The sequence below is a fragment of the Rhinolophus sinicus genome, linkage group LG04 (genome assembly GCF_036562045.2).
Source record: "Rhinolophus sinicus isolate RSC01 linkage group LG04, ASM3656204v1, whole genome shotgun sequence".
In the NCBI taxonomy this organism is placed as follows: Eukaryota; Metazoa; Chordata; class Mammalia; order Chiroptera; family Rhinolophidae; genus Rhinolophus; species Rhinolophus sinicus.
Genome location: NC_133754.1, coordinates 44,052,242 through 44,067,226, shown reverse-complemented (window position 1 = coordinate 44,067,226; position 14,985 = coordinate 44,052,242). Strand labels below are relative to the sequence as shown.

At 41.5% G+C, this 14,985-nt stretch overlaps 1 protein-coding gene across 34 annotated transcripts in view; it reads left to right on the top strand.

Annotated features, from left to right (window-relative positions):
• DOCK9 (dedicator of cytokinesis 9) overlaps nt 1-14,985 on the top strand; it is a 256,028-nt gene that overhangs the window by 236,669 nt on the left and 4,374 nt on the right. For 28 of the 34 annotated variants that reach the window (XM_074329465.1, XM_074329468.1, XM_074329454.1 and 25 more), the window contains 5 exons: nt 2,745-2,867; nt 3,517-3,630; nt 5,223-5,369; nt 9,166-9,376; nt 12,362-12,552. In XM_074329465.1, coding sequence (XP_074185566.1) covers nt 2,745-2,867; nt 3,517-3,630; nt 5,223-5,369; nt 9,166-9,376; nt 12,362-12,552 — 786 coding nt within the window. Of the gene's footprint in view, nt 1-2,744; nt 2,868-3,516; nt 3,631-3,833; nt 3,961-4,300; nt 4,337-5,222; nt 5,370-9,165; nt 9,377-12,361; nt 12,553-14,985 lie in introns of those variants that run through there. The other 6 variants (XM_074329474.1, XM_074329475.1, XM_074329473.1 and 3 more) reach the window with 3 other exon arrangements.

Here is a 14,985-nt window from a genome sequence, read left to right as displayed (position 1 = left end):
CACCCCACCTCTGCATCTCTGACTCCCTGCACATTATTAGTGCACTTACCACCATCTTTTACAATCTGTTTATGGATCTGTGTCCACAGTAGACTCAGCTCTGTGAGAGCAGGAAGTGCTTTATTCACTTGCTCGTTGGCTCCGCGGTACTCGCCTTAGCGACACACTGACTACTGTTAAATAAATAAACCCCTGCTGCCCCTCATTCGGAGTACCCACCCTTGTGACAGGCCCTACTCTTCACTTAGAGTATGATGGAGGAGGCAAACATGTTAAAAGGCAACTATAAAAAGCCTTAAAAATATATTAGCAAATTGAATCTAATATATATATATATAAAGAGAAATGCATCATGACCGAGTAGGGTTTACCCTGGGAATGCACCATTGGTTCTACATTGGAAAACCAATCCGTATAATTCAACATACTAACAGAATAAATAAGGAAAAACCATATGACCATCTCAATAAATGCAAAAAAAAATCATTTGAAAAAATTCAACATCCATTCATGATTTTTAAAAAACAGGAATAGAAAGAAACTTCCTCAACCTAAAAACGATTATCTACAAAAAATCTACAGCTAACATTATACTTAATGTTGGAAGACTCAATGCTTTCCCCCTAAAATTGGGAACAAGACAAGAATATCTGCTTTTACCACTTATATTCAACACCATGCTGGACGCTCTAGCCAATGTAGTAAGGCAAGAAAAAGAAATAAAACTGTCTATATTCACAGAAGATGCAGTTTTCTTTTGTGACAGAGAAAAATCCCAAAGAATTTATAGAGAAGCTACTGAAACTGTGAGTTTAGCAAGGTCACAGGAACATAAGATCGATATACAAAAATTAATCAACCTTCTTCTTTTTAGGGAGCCTTATACCATTGTTTCACTATGTTGTTAACGATTATTTTGAACACTTTTTACAAACAAGTATGCTGGATGACTTCCAATCTTTTATCTCAAACTTTGATTTCCTTGAAAAAATGTCATCAAAATTTAAAAACTGCTATTTATAACATCAAAAAAACATGAAACTTAAGTATAAATCTATATAGATCTGTGTGCTAAAAACTATAAAACACTGATGAAAGAAATCAAGGAAGACCTAAGTAAATGGAGTAAAGACTCAATATTGTTAGGATGTCAATTCTCCCTAAATTGATTTGTAGATTTAAAGCAGTCCCAATTGAACCTCATCTGGAGTTTTGGTAGAAATAAACAAACTGACTAAAATTTAGGTGGAAAGGCAAAGGAACTAGACTAGCAATGACAGTTTTGAAAAGGTTGGAAGAATGACTCTACCCAATTCTAAGATTACTATAAAGCAGTGATTCTCAACTGGATATGATTTTGCCCCCATCCCCAGGGTACATTGGCAATGTCTGGACACATTTTTTATTGTCATGATTTGGGGATAGGGAGGAAGGAGACACCTGCTACTGGCATCTAGTAGGTAGAGGCTAAAGATGCTGCTAAACACTCTGTACTGCACAGGGCAGCCCCCCAGAGCACAGAGGTGTCTGGCCCCAAAGGTCAGTAGTGTCGCTGCAGAGAAACCCCTCTGTAGCGCTGCAGCGGGAATCCCGACCGTGTGGTATTGGCACAATGTGGGATGGACACATGTCAATGGAACAACATAGAGAAGCCAGGAATAGACCCACACACATATAGTCAATTAATTTTTGACAAAGGTTCAAATCATGTCAATGGAAAAAGGGTAGTCTTTCATCAAATGCTGTTTCAAAAATAGGACATACATATGGAAAAAGATATGCGTCGACCCACACTTATACTATATTAAAAAATAAATGGATCATAGACTGTAAATGTAAAACTTCTTGAAGAAAACATAGGAGAAAACCTTTAGTGAACAATCCAAACACTTACTAGTTATCAATGGTTCAGTGGCTTTGGGAGGGAGAGGGAGCCCTCCACTCTGTTACTAAGGAGACAGGTCCCTGGCTGGCCGTGAGATGGATGCCAACCCTAGTGCAGCTACATGCTGCTTCCCGTGTCCAGTCGGGGGAGAGCACTTCTGTCCCAGCATTCCAAGCTATGGTCCTAAAATTCACTCTGATTGGTTTGTTTAGGTCACATGTCCACCCACGATGAAGCAATGACTGTGGCCAGGAAATAGAATGATGCTTACTAGCTTAAATCTGAGCCACATGCCCCAACCCTTGAGTCATGGATAGTGTTAACTTCCGCCAAAGTTCGAGGACTTTAATGGAGGCCGGGTGACTACCCAAACTTCAATAAGTAGATTTCCAAGGGAAGGATATTGGTGAGGCAGGCATAGTGCCTTCCACCCGCCGTCACTAAATTGTCTTCTAAGATATTTAATTTAGGTTGAAGTCATGCTTAGTAACTGCATGTCTCAGCATTGTCATCGTTCCTCAGAAAGGAAAAAATTTTTTCTAATAATATTCATAAAAAGAGAACAAAGAACAGAAATTGAGAGCCTACCAATGTCAGTTTTTTCCTTGCAATTAACTATATTACACAGTCATACAATGTGACCCTACCTTTCGGCTGGTACACATGATTAGAAATAGCTCGTTTTGAAAAAAGAACATAGTGATGAGTTGTTATAAATGTGGAAGTTAGTGTTTTAAAATAGTCCATATTTTGGCATTTTCCTCCCAGTTGTCTTAACCAGTTATGCTTTCTGCAAGGACTGCTGTGTCATGGTCCCTGTAACACTCTTCTCTGGCCGGTGGCCTTCTTCTTCCATCAGGACGTGCTCATGGAGCTCTTGGAGCAGTGTGCGGATGGGCTCTGGAAGGCTGAACGCTACGAGCTCATCGCTGACATCTATAAGCTCATCATCCCCATCTATGAGAAACGGAGAGATTTTGAGGTATCTGAATGGTTTCCTTTTTCCTATTTGAGAGGACAGTGGAGTGCCACATGTCCCTAGACGTTTTTACATGTGAAAAAAGCAAAGAGGCCATGGTCAGGTGGGCAAGTGGTCTCTGGCCCTCCACATACCACCGGAGGTCACCACAGCCAGAGCCATCAGATGTCGCACGCACAGGCCCCTACCTCTCTGCAGTCCCCAAATAACAACCAAGGAGTTGGTAGTTCTGGAACTCCTTTGACAGGTTGCCAGGAACACAGTTTTATAATCACCAGTTAGTTGCCTTTTTTCAAAAGTCTTTCTTGCTCCACCTGCATGGGACAGTGGTGTCTCTTTCATCCTTCTTAGGCTGGCGAGATCATCCAGTTTCTCTTAGCCTATCAAATGGAGTAGGAAAAGCTAGGACTGAAAACATTTCATGTTAACTTGAAAACGGAATTTGCTTACTGCCTTGTGGAAAGATGGCCCTTTGGGTAGGAAACATTATAATTCAAAAATGAGTGATACCAGTTGTGCAATCAAAATACGTTTTTTATTTTTCTCTTTAACTGAAGTCCAAGGATTTTTACCCATGCGATCTCATTTGTTATTTTAAAACTGATTCTACTAGTTGCAAGTAGGAAGGTGTGGGTTTTGTTCTGCTTTCCAGAGGCTGGCCCACCTGTATGACACACTACACCGGGCGTACAGCAAAGTGACTGAGGTCATGCACTCGGGCCGCAGGCTCCTGGGGACCTACTTCCGAGTAGCCTTCTTCGGACAGGTGAGCCGCCTCTCTGTTCTGAAGGCTGCCCCAAGCCTTTGTTTTTTGATGCTATAAAATTGTATTTTGTAAATTTTCTCCTTTCTATAAATGCTAATTTGATGAATTTGTCATATTTAGTATGATTCTTATCTTCCTCAGTAGTAAACTTTCTGCTTTTTTTTTTTTCTTTCTTCCTGTCTTTTCTTTATTACTTTCTTAAGGCAGCGGTAAGTTCTCCCGTCATAAGACTTTCTTAGCGGCATCTTTGATACTTCAGTGTGGTTTGCAAGTTTCCTTTGCAAGTCTGTATGTATATCCAGTCATTACAAACTCAAAAAAAAAAAATAATAATAACACTTTATTCCATTTACAGAAATAAATCATTTGTTTCCTCATACATCTATACTGCATGTTTTAAACCAAAATTAAGATTCTGGGGTTTTTTTTTGTCCCTGTGCATCTCTGTCTTTTATAACAATACAATATCTCCACGAGTATATTTACCATTGTACTATTTCAGAAACCCTACATGAAAGGGTTAATTTAAATTTAACTGAACATTTAACCTCCAAGTCTCTAACATGATTAAGTGTTATAAATTATAATCCATTTATTTAGGCTGTGTGGTTTTCTATGAGCATTATATGACCTTCAATTTATTCTGTTATTGTCTTTTATAACTTTATAGCAATACCAGTTTACAGACAGTGAAACAGATGTGGAGGTAATTACAGTAAATGCTTAAAAAGCAAATAATGTAGTGAAATTACTGCATCTAAACTCCTAGTTTGATGTGGGTGTTTTTTTGTTTCATGTTAGCCTGCATTTTTTTATATGTATAATATATACTGTGTTTTTGGCACCATTTTCTCCCTTATTTTCGATGAGAAACTTTTTTTTTTCCAAATATTAACCCCAATCTGGACTTTTAAACTTTCAACCTTTTTCACTTCCCATGCAATTCTTAGCCTTGTTGTATTCAGACATGACAGGTGCTAAAACATGACAATGTAAATAAGTATTGGTGATATGACTGGTGATGATGAAAATACTTTCTGATATCATACTATAGCCCTTTAATGTTTTTCTTATCAGCAAAACAAAATAGAATGTCTACAAACTTTACATAGCTTTTGCTGAACCTACTCCAGACCTGAATGCTTCCATTTATGCCGTAAAATCTCGTGGAAGTGGGACGGGTCCGGAGAAGGGATGTGTGTGCGTTTCTGAGGCCTGCCTGCAGCAGGCTGCCGAAGCGTGCCCGAGCAAGTTGTGTTTCTTGGGAAAGTGAAACAGGCTTGAATCCCATCATCAGACTTCACCGAGACTACATGTTCTTGAACCCCCAATCTTTCATTTCACTCAACACTTAATGACAGCATTCTTGAATGAGTGTGCAATTTTGTGTTTTCCTTTATCTTTGCACCCAGACTTCACGTTATTGTCATTTCCCTTCCTATTTGGAAAGCCTGTTAAATCAGGGTTTTATTTCGAATCATTCTTCTTTTTTTTTTTCTTTTTTTTTTAATCCTTATAACAAAAGAAGCCTTCCTAGGTGGTAGCCTTGGGAATGTATTTGTAGGTAGCTCTAATTGTACTTTATGTCACAGGGATTCTTTGAAGATGAAGATGGGAAGGAGTATATTTACAAAGAACCCAAACTCACGCCTCTGTCAGAAATTTCTCAGAGACTCCTCAAACTTTACTCAGATAAATTCGGTTCTGAAAACGTCAAAATGATACAGGATTCTGGCAAGGTATGACCATGTTTGAAAACATTTCACAGCAATATAATATTGTTTTGATTATGTATGATTAATCGTATATTATATATTCTTAAATGTGTATAGAAAAAAATAAAGACCCAGGAAAAAATTAAGAATAGTTGGCCCTTAGTGGCAAGTATATAGTTTTTCTTCTTAATCCCTTTTTATGCTTTCCAGGTGTCCTTCATTAAGCATATCTTTATTTCATAATTTAAAAAGATATTCTTTTATAAAATAATTAACATCTGAAAGGATATACCATTTTTAGTCCAGGTAGTTAGGAACTGTGTAAGAGTAGCATCCAAGGTTCTGTTTCTCACTGCTCGGTCCCCTCGCACTTAGCACAGTGCCTGTCATAGGACCTGACACTGTCTGACTGAGTGTTGGATTTGTGGACAGATGGACCAACAGACGGACAGATCAAGGAAGGAACTAACTAGCCAGCACATGGTGTAGGAAAGAGATCAGCCTTCTATTTAGAGAGGTTGTCCTCTGCCATATCGCTCTCATGAAGACCCTTTCCGAACCTACTTTGTTTCTTCTGTATATTTATGTGTCCCTCTGTCTTCAGGACATCTCCAGGAAGTTGGGTATCCCTTTCTGAAACTCAGGCCAAAATAGAGCTCCTGTTCCTTGCGTTAAAAATCTCCCACCTGCTCAGTTTCCAGCAACGATAAGCTCTACCTCCTTCTATTAGTTCATGTTCCATCCTGAGTTTAGGAGTACGCAGTGTCTAGAATGTGTTCCCTTGGGGCTCTTCGTTTTCTCCAGAGGAGAATCTCCCAATCTCCTGCCCGTGGTAAGGGAAGGGACAAGGAAAGCGGTATGTTTGGATTCTGGATGCACGAGGCAAGCAAGGGCTGAAGGTCCCAGGTTCAGCCTGCAGCCTTTTACCTACGCACCCTGTGTTCCACTCTCTACTTCACCCATTTTCTTCTGCGAATGGTGACCCCACTTAGACATTCTCCAGACCAGTTTCTCCAAGAAACCTTGTCTTCTGTCTTGTGGAATGCGGACTAGGGAAGGGAACCTGGGTTTCCCCACTCCAGATAGACTTTGGGACACTTGCCCTGGTTTCTGCCTCACACCTCTCCCTGTCACCCTAATTCTACTGCTGGTCGTCTGCAGGTATCAGTCTATTCAGGCTGCTGTAACAAGCACCAGAGATGTGGTGGCTTGTAAACAACAGACATTTATTTCTCCTAGTTCTGGAGGCTGGGAAGTCCAAGGTCAAGGTGCCAGCAGATTTGGTGTCTAGTGAGGTCCTTCTTCCTGGTTCATAGGCGGCTATCTTCTCACTGTGTCCTCACGTGGTGGAAGGGGTGAGGAAGCTCTGTGGGGTCCCTTTCATAAGGGCACTAATTCCATCATGAGGGTTCTACCCTCAGGACCTAATCACCTCCCACCTTCTAATACCAACACACTGAAGGTTAAGATTTCAACATACGGATTTGGGGAGGAACATAGACACTCAGGCTATAGCAGCAGGCTTCTTAGGGGTGCTCTGACGCACTAGTTATCTGTCTCCATGGGAACTTTGTCCGCTCTGTCAAATTAGATGGCACACCTCCATTCACCTGCCTTCCAGAAGCTCATTAAACCCCCTCATCCATTGCTGTCTTCTGCCCTCTTTTGTTGGTCCTTTTAGGATAGTTCTATACTGTCGTTTTCACAGAGTTGCACAAAGGAAACGGGATAAACACTTGCTGTTGGTCTGTTTCTAACCAGAAACCTCAACACAACCTTGTTAAGGCCTACTTTCTTCCTAGACCAAATTGCTCAGGTCCAATTTGCCTTTTTCTCAGAAACCGGAACCTTTGTCCAGGTCAAGCTGTGACTTTATAACCATTTCCCAAGGTCCTCGTGCAATCTTCTTTCCCTTTCCCTACGTGGTCCTTGATGCAGCAGCTGAAAGACTTCCTAGACCTCCTTCTCTTCCACTAAACACCAGTCATGCATTCCTTCTGCTGATATATACATACAACCTTGAAAATGAAGACGAGAGGAATGCCACTTAAAAATAGGCAAGAATGTTCATTTCCACTGCTTTTAAATTGTTTCTGCTAAGGAAAGTTAATAAAGTTTCTGAAAGTTAATGAAGTTTCTGCTAAGTTTAATAGCTCTGAATACAATCACAGTGATTGGCCAGATGGCTTTTTCTAAAATAGAAATAGTAACTCATGACTGCGTATTTTCTTAACTTCCAAAGGTTCAGGCACTTTCACATCTGTTCTTCACTTTTCTTGATAAACGTCTCTAAGAGAACAGTGGTGCGTGATAATTTGAGTAAAACCTTCTTGGGCTCATTTATTTGCCTGCCCTGATTCCAGTATAGTCTCCAATTTCTCTGCACAGTTATTTCTTGTCCCCTCTTATTGTTCTAGAAGCTTAAATACAGTTAATATGTGCAAAACTTATTTGTCTCCCTAATAAATTAGCTTGTGTTTTTGTATGAAAAATGCCTGTGTTTAATTTTTCTAGCATGTCCCAGAAGTTAGAGCACCCCTAATTCCAGCAATATAGTTTCAAAAGCCTTTATGTGCTGAGTTAATCAGGAACTAAATTTACAGTTAGATTAGTCTTAGTCTGTACCTGTATTAAATTAATTCATCTACGTCTGTTTACATCTAATCTGTCTACAGATTAATTATAATTTGGGAACCTAGGTTTTAAATATTATTACTAAAATAAACATTTCCATGTCATGAAAAAAATAGTGGGGATTCTTCTAGATTAAATAAGACTAGAGAGATGTAACAACTAAATGTGAAATGTGATCCTTGATTAGATTCTGGTTCAAACAGAAATAGCTACAAATAACATTTTGGGGACATTTGAAAAATTTTAACACAGACTGGGTATTGGGTGATATTCAAGAGTCAGTGTTACTTTTGTTAGGTATGCGAATGTATTGTGGTTATGGAGGAGAATGTCCTCATGGTTACTAGTTGTTGGCTGAAGTGTCATGAGTACCACTTTGAAATGGTCCAGCTGAAAAACATGTCTCTATGCACGAGGTCAGATAACTAAGTTTGCGAACTCATCCTAGAAAAAGTGCTACATACCTCATTGCTGAATATCACTATGGTCACCCTCAAAGTATTCCCCTTGGGAAGCTATGCACTGGTACCAGCACCTAGTCCACCCTTCAAAGCAATTTTGGAATTATTTTTCTGGAACAGCCATCAGAGCTGTTGTCGTATTACCCTTGATGTCCTGAATGTCATCAAAGTGTCTTTCTTTCAATATTTCCTTTATTTTCGGGTAAAGAAAGAAGTCACTGGGGGCCAGATCAGGTGAGTAGGGAAGGTGTTCCGATACAGTTATTTGTTTACTGACCAAAAACTGCCTCACAGACAGTGCCGTGTGAGCTGGTGCATTGTCGTGATGCAAGGGCCGTGAATTGTTGGTGAAAAGTTCAGGTTGTCTAACTTTTTCATGCAGTCTTTTCAGCACTTCTAAATAGTAAACTTGATTAACTGTTTGTCCAGTTGGTACAAACACATAATGAATAATCCCTCTGATATTAAAAAAGGTTAGCAACATTGTTGCAAACTTAATTGTCAGGCCTCGTATGTGTATATGTGTATGTATATTTGAAACAAATATAGCCAAGTATTAGCAACTGTTCTAACTGGCGGGTATGTGAATATTGGTTTACTGTTGTTCTTTTTTTCAATTTTTTCCAAAACTTTTACTAATTAAAAGTGGGAAAACACAGCTTAGGTGTGCTTTAAAGGAATCCTTCACATAGCACCAATCTTCCATTTCATTTATTCACTTAAAGGTCAACCCTAAGGATCTGGATTCCAAGTACGCATATATCCAGGTGACCCACGTGATCCCGTTCTTTGATGAAAAAGAACTGCAAGAAAGGAAAACGGAGTTTGAAAGATCCCATAACATCCGCCGCTTCATGTTTGAAATGCCCTTCACTCAGGCCGGGAAGAGGCAGGGTGGCGTTGAGGAGCAGTGCAAACGGCGCACCATACTGACAGGTACCGTGTCCTGGCTGCTTTCTTTCAGCGTCGCATCCAGAGCTCAGCCTGGAAACCAAGGTAGAGCTCTCTGGAAGGGATCTAGAAGCTTCTAGAATTGGAAGGGGCCTTCGGTCTTATGAACTTTCCCCACATATTCATTTCAGTTTAACATTTATCTAAGACTTGCTTTTGAACGCTCATGACGTTGTTGTTTATCCGTTTGCATTTTCTTCCACCAGACCAGAAGTTCTTATCCAGGGTCAGGTTACTTACCCTTCTTAGAATCTGATGAAAGCAGTGGGCCCTTAGCTCCTCAGAGTACTTTTGCACATAATCCTAGGTGGTTTACAGATGCCTCCGTCCTGGGCCCATGGACTGCACACAGTCCTGTGTCTGCCTCATGGGAAGAGACCCCCTACGATCTCTGTCTCCCAGGTCCCAGCATGAACCTGCTCAGAGATTTTAAGATGAGTGACTAAATGGGACATGAGGCTGGATCCCTTCCCCCTGGTCTCTGAGAGTGGTTGGCCAACCTCAGCGTGAATCCCTCCTCTAGTACCAAGAGGCGTCACTGCGTGCAGAGGCCGCCTGTTCAGCTGCTGCCGAGTTTTAATTACTCCTTCAGTACTGTTTAGCCATCGATAACCCATTCTCAGAGACGTGTTTTGCATCATTTTCCTGTTCCTGACAAGTGTGGAGTGGTCTTGGGAGTGATTTTTACCATCTTTGGGGGAGCTTGACACATCTACTCTTAGGTTAGGGTCAGCGACATGGTTGGGGTAACCTAAAGTAAGACACTTTCTTGACTTAAAAAAAAAAATCAGTGGGGAGACCTGTTCAGGTCAGGTATGTCTATATCTGCTACGTCGACACGTTTTTCGAAGAGTGGCTGTAATTACATCCCATCAGGAAAGCACCCACTACTTGTCTAGAGGTCGTGTTGTCAAGTGTTCCATCTGGGCGATCACATGGCACATTGTCATGATAAATGAAAGGAGCACTGGTAAGATGCTGCATTCCTGGTGAGGGTCCGCTGTCACCATTGAATTGTACACTTCCAATGCGTGGATTGTGTGGAATATGACTGACATCTGAGTAAAGCTGTTAACAAACTAAGAATATGGCTCCTTATAAAAGAGCTCAGAGCAGCATATTGCAGACTTTTCACTTCCTGTGAGGGAACTGGGATAAAAGTTAACATTAAAAAAGTAAGGAAGGAAGGAAGGAAGAAAGGAAGGGAGGGAGGAAGGAAAGAGTCCCTCCTCCTAGTAAAATAACATGTAAAGCACAAACAATATTGTCTGTCCCTCATATGTCAATGAATTGTTTTCCTGATGACACAGAAGCACATTCTTCTTATTAAACACGATAACTACATTTCCAGATGCAGTCATTTCATGAGAATTATCAGCTTACAGTGTTTATCCCTGTAGCTGTGATGACCTTCAGTTCCTGCTTATCGATACTGTAGCTGTTCCTGGACCTGCAGCATCAGCATCCCCTGAAACGTGTTAGAAATGCAAATGCTCGGGCCCCACCCAGGCCTATGAATCAGACTCTCTGGGGGTGGGACCCAGCCAGGTGTAGTTCGCACGCCCTTCGGACGATTCTGGTGCGAATCAAGTTGGAGAACTGCTTTAAATAAACCTTGTTCTCTGATGAGTCAGGGCCAGGATTTTTTGCTATGAGCATTCCGCTCAGGTGGCATACCAGTTCATAAACCATGATTACCCTAGGGTGTTTTCCCTGGGCAGATGTGCTTCCGGGTTACAATGTACCATCTTGTCACAGAAATAGATTAGGTAAACGACATGAGCAGAGCTCTCTGTCTGCCGGAACAGAGGGATCCACGAGTAACCACTGCAGAGAGAGGCAAAGTAGACACATGTTATTGGCTCGGAAAGTAACCCCCCTGCACAGCTGGGAGGCTGAGAAAGTGTGGGCAGTGCAAAGCCTGGGCCTGGGCCCTGCAGACCTGTGTCACATCCTCACTGTGTGACCTTGGGCAGGTCACTTCACCTCTCTGTGCCTTGATTTCCTCATCTGTAACATGAGAGTTGTACTGTCCATCTCGTATTAAAGGATTTTGTGAATCATACCCAGGAGGGGGGAATGTACTTCATTTTGCCAGATCTCACCTACCATTGAGTGAGTGCCTTGCCTCTGAGGTTGATGACCAAAAGACGATTGTAGTACAACAAAACACAAACAGGGGTGCAGATTTTGCCCTGAAAGATCTCAAAATATTGAAAGAATAGTTACTGGGCAGTGGTAAAGATGTAGAGAAGAGGTTATAAAAATGCTACTAAAAACATGTAAACTATATCAACCCTTAGTTAAAGACACACAGACCAGGATATCCTGAAGACTTTGAACTTGAGAGGTTTCCCTCTTGTTATGAATACCTTAGGGTTTTCTTTCATTATATGGCTTCAAACCTGACCTTTGGTCTTCCAAGTTGTCGGGGAGCCCCGGCCCTGCCTGCCTTCGGGATCCAGCGAAGGCTCACTTTCCTGGATAGTTCAGTCAACTTCAATTTGTAATCATTTGAAAACCCTAGTGGTCACCCTCCAGGCCCCTTCAGTGTACATTTCTGAGCCTGCTCCCAACACGAGCCCCTCCGTTCCTTCTTTCATGGAACTTCTGCAGTGGAGTTGCTTCCCACCACCATTCCAGAGTCTTCCAAATCATGCCCAGACTTTCACCAAGGTTGGAAATATTTTCTTGCCCTACAGTCACTTCTCAGCTGTCTCTTCCTCACAAGAGCACACTTCTCACATTAAGTGTTAACAAGGAACCAAGTCTCTTGACTTTATATGATACAACCTGTCATTAAACATTCACAATGATAAAGAAAAACAGTATTCTGGTTCCACAAAATAACAGCATATGAGTTTGACAAGTTTTGGTCCCTTGTCTATAACATGGGGATAATAATTCTACCTCAAAAATAGTAAAGATCACGCAGGCTGTGGAATAAATCTGGGACCCCTTCCCCCACAGCAATACACTGCTTCCCTTACGTAAAGAAGCGGATCCCCGTCATGTACCAGCACCACACCGACCTGAACCCCATCGAAGTGGCCATTGATGAAATGAGTAAGAAGGTGGCAGAGCTCCGGCAGCTGTGCTCCTCGGCTGAAGTGGACATGATCAAACTGCAGCTGAAACTCCAGGGCAGCGTGAGCGTCCAGGTGAGCCAGGCGCCAGGCAGAGCAAACCGCAGGGCAGCAGAAGAAAAGGCTCCTTGAAGACCTTGGAAAATTTCAGGTCATTCACACCAGCAAGGTCTAGTGTAGATCCCGGACTTTACCTGGGGATCCCCGTTACCTCCCGGCAATGTCCGTGCAGTTCCTCCTGGCACCAGAGGGGGCAGTGGCCTTGAGGTCCCCACCCCACCCCACCTGCAGGAGTCTCTCACTGGAGCCGCCTGCCAGGGGCAGAACACAGCTCTGTGTGCTCACCTGGCTTGGGGCTAATTTGGGGAATTCTGGGTTTGGGGAACATTAAGACTCTTCTAAATAAAAAGAAGTGTGGGTAGCTGTAGGTTTTCTTATAAAACTATTGTGTTCTGGTTTCTATGAAAATTGTACCTGAAAAAAGGGCCTTAAGTTTTACTCTCATAATGGTATCTTCATTAACAGAAATTCATTTTAGTAAGGCCCAATATATCGATTTTTTTTTTCTTTACGGGTAGCATTTTCTGTGTCTTCTTTAAGAAATCTGTTCTTAAACATGTTTCAGACATGTTTTCTTATGTTTTCCTCCCCTGTTTAGCATTCCTGTGTAGGTCTGCAGACCATCTAGAATTGATTTTTGTATGTGGTGTAGGTAGGGGTCAAGACACATTTTTCCCCCATATTGCTACCCGAGTGAGCTAGGTACTGATTATACAAATATGTTCAGTTTATGAAAATCCACCAAGCTATGTACTTACACTATGTGCATCTTTGTTTGTATATTACTTCAAAACCACATTTTGAAAAAGGTTTCTTAACTTATATGGTTTCTTAGGAAATTGGTAAATCTTAGGGTATCTCCCTCCAGTGATCAGTAGGCCTCTTCCTTTATTGATATTTTTCAGTGTATGTAAATAACTCTAGCACATGTTTTACATGTGTGTCTACGTGTGTGTATCTCCAATAGTTTTCCCTTTCAAGAAGGGTGTGTTTATGCAAGTTCCATGTAGATTGCAATACATAGATTTGGGGGTTTTCTTGGTTCATTTTCTGAAATCAGTTTTTGTCAACTTTTTATCAGAGTCATGCTGAGTTGCTACCTCACGTTTCTCTGAATGACATTCACATATTCACCACAAAAGTATTTATAGGTTGTTTTCAACCTCTTCTACTACAGCTCCAAAAACTTAGATGCCAAAATAAGTTATCAAGTGAATATGATAAATATTCCAGCAACGTGAGTGATTACATAATGGGGCCAGAGGCCACATTTTCTGCAGCTAAAAACAAAACCACTCAGTAACGTGACCTGGGAACATCCAGCCTCTATCAAAAGGCCAGCAGAAGGGTGTGGGCTCCAGTAAAAGGTGGGGCAGGACAGGTTGAGCTTTCTAAAGGACAAAATGTGCCCTGCCCTTTGACTGTGACCTTAGAGTTTTACAAATGCTCAATCATCTTAAAAAGCAAAGAACTGTATAATGAAATGAGATTAAGTTTATATGTGTGCACCTACCAGGTTAACACAGAGTTAGGACCAAAGGAAATTAAGTTGATCATTTTATTTGTGCATTTCTGCAATTCTTTCAGCTAGAACCACACTGGGGTTTGCTGTTGTGCAGAACAGAGCCAGCAGGGTGGCTTCATGGTGCTGGACTCCAAGTTCTGGTCATATTAGACCTTATGAAGTGTCATCAACTTTCCCCTTTCCATTTTCTTAAACTTGAATACAGTCGCCCCTTGGAATCTGGGGGTGGGGGGTTGGTTCCAGGAACCCCCAACGATACTAAAATCTGTGGATGCTCAAGTCCCTTACATAAAACGACATAGTATTTGCATGTAACCTACACACATCCTCCAGTATACTTTAAACCATCTCTACATTACGTATAATACCTAACACAATGTAAATGTTATATCGATAGCTGCTATACTGTATCGTTTAAAGAAAACTGACAAGAAAAGAAGTCTGTACATGTTCAGTGCAGATACAACCATTGTAGACCTGACTACACAATGCATGTCAGCAACAGTGTAACTTTTTAAAAAATATTTTTGATCCGTGGTTAATTGAATCCACAGATGCAGCGTTTTCCGATAGGAGGGCCAACTGTATATGTGTCACTTTGGATAATCGGGCCTTTGGGTAGCAGGTTATTAACATAGTTCCCTACACACATATCCAGTGTAATGACACATCCCGTCATCTCAGAAGGTTAGCTCGTCGTGCCTGTCTCAGCGGGCCCACCTGTGAGAAATGGCCCTCTGTGTCCCCACCTGTGGTGTAAATTCCCACACCTCGATCTCCTGCCATTACTGTCCAAGTCCTACACACCGTGGATCAGAACCACAGCCCACAGTGACTGACAGGACAGGTGACTCACTACTGACTTACCTTCCGAGCTCAGCAGATCATCCAGGAAAACTTAGGCAATAATCGCATAGTAAATT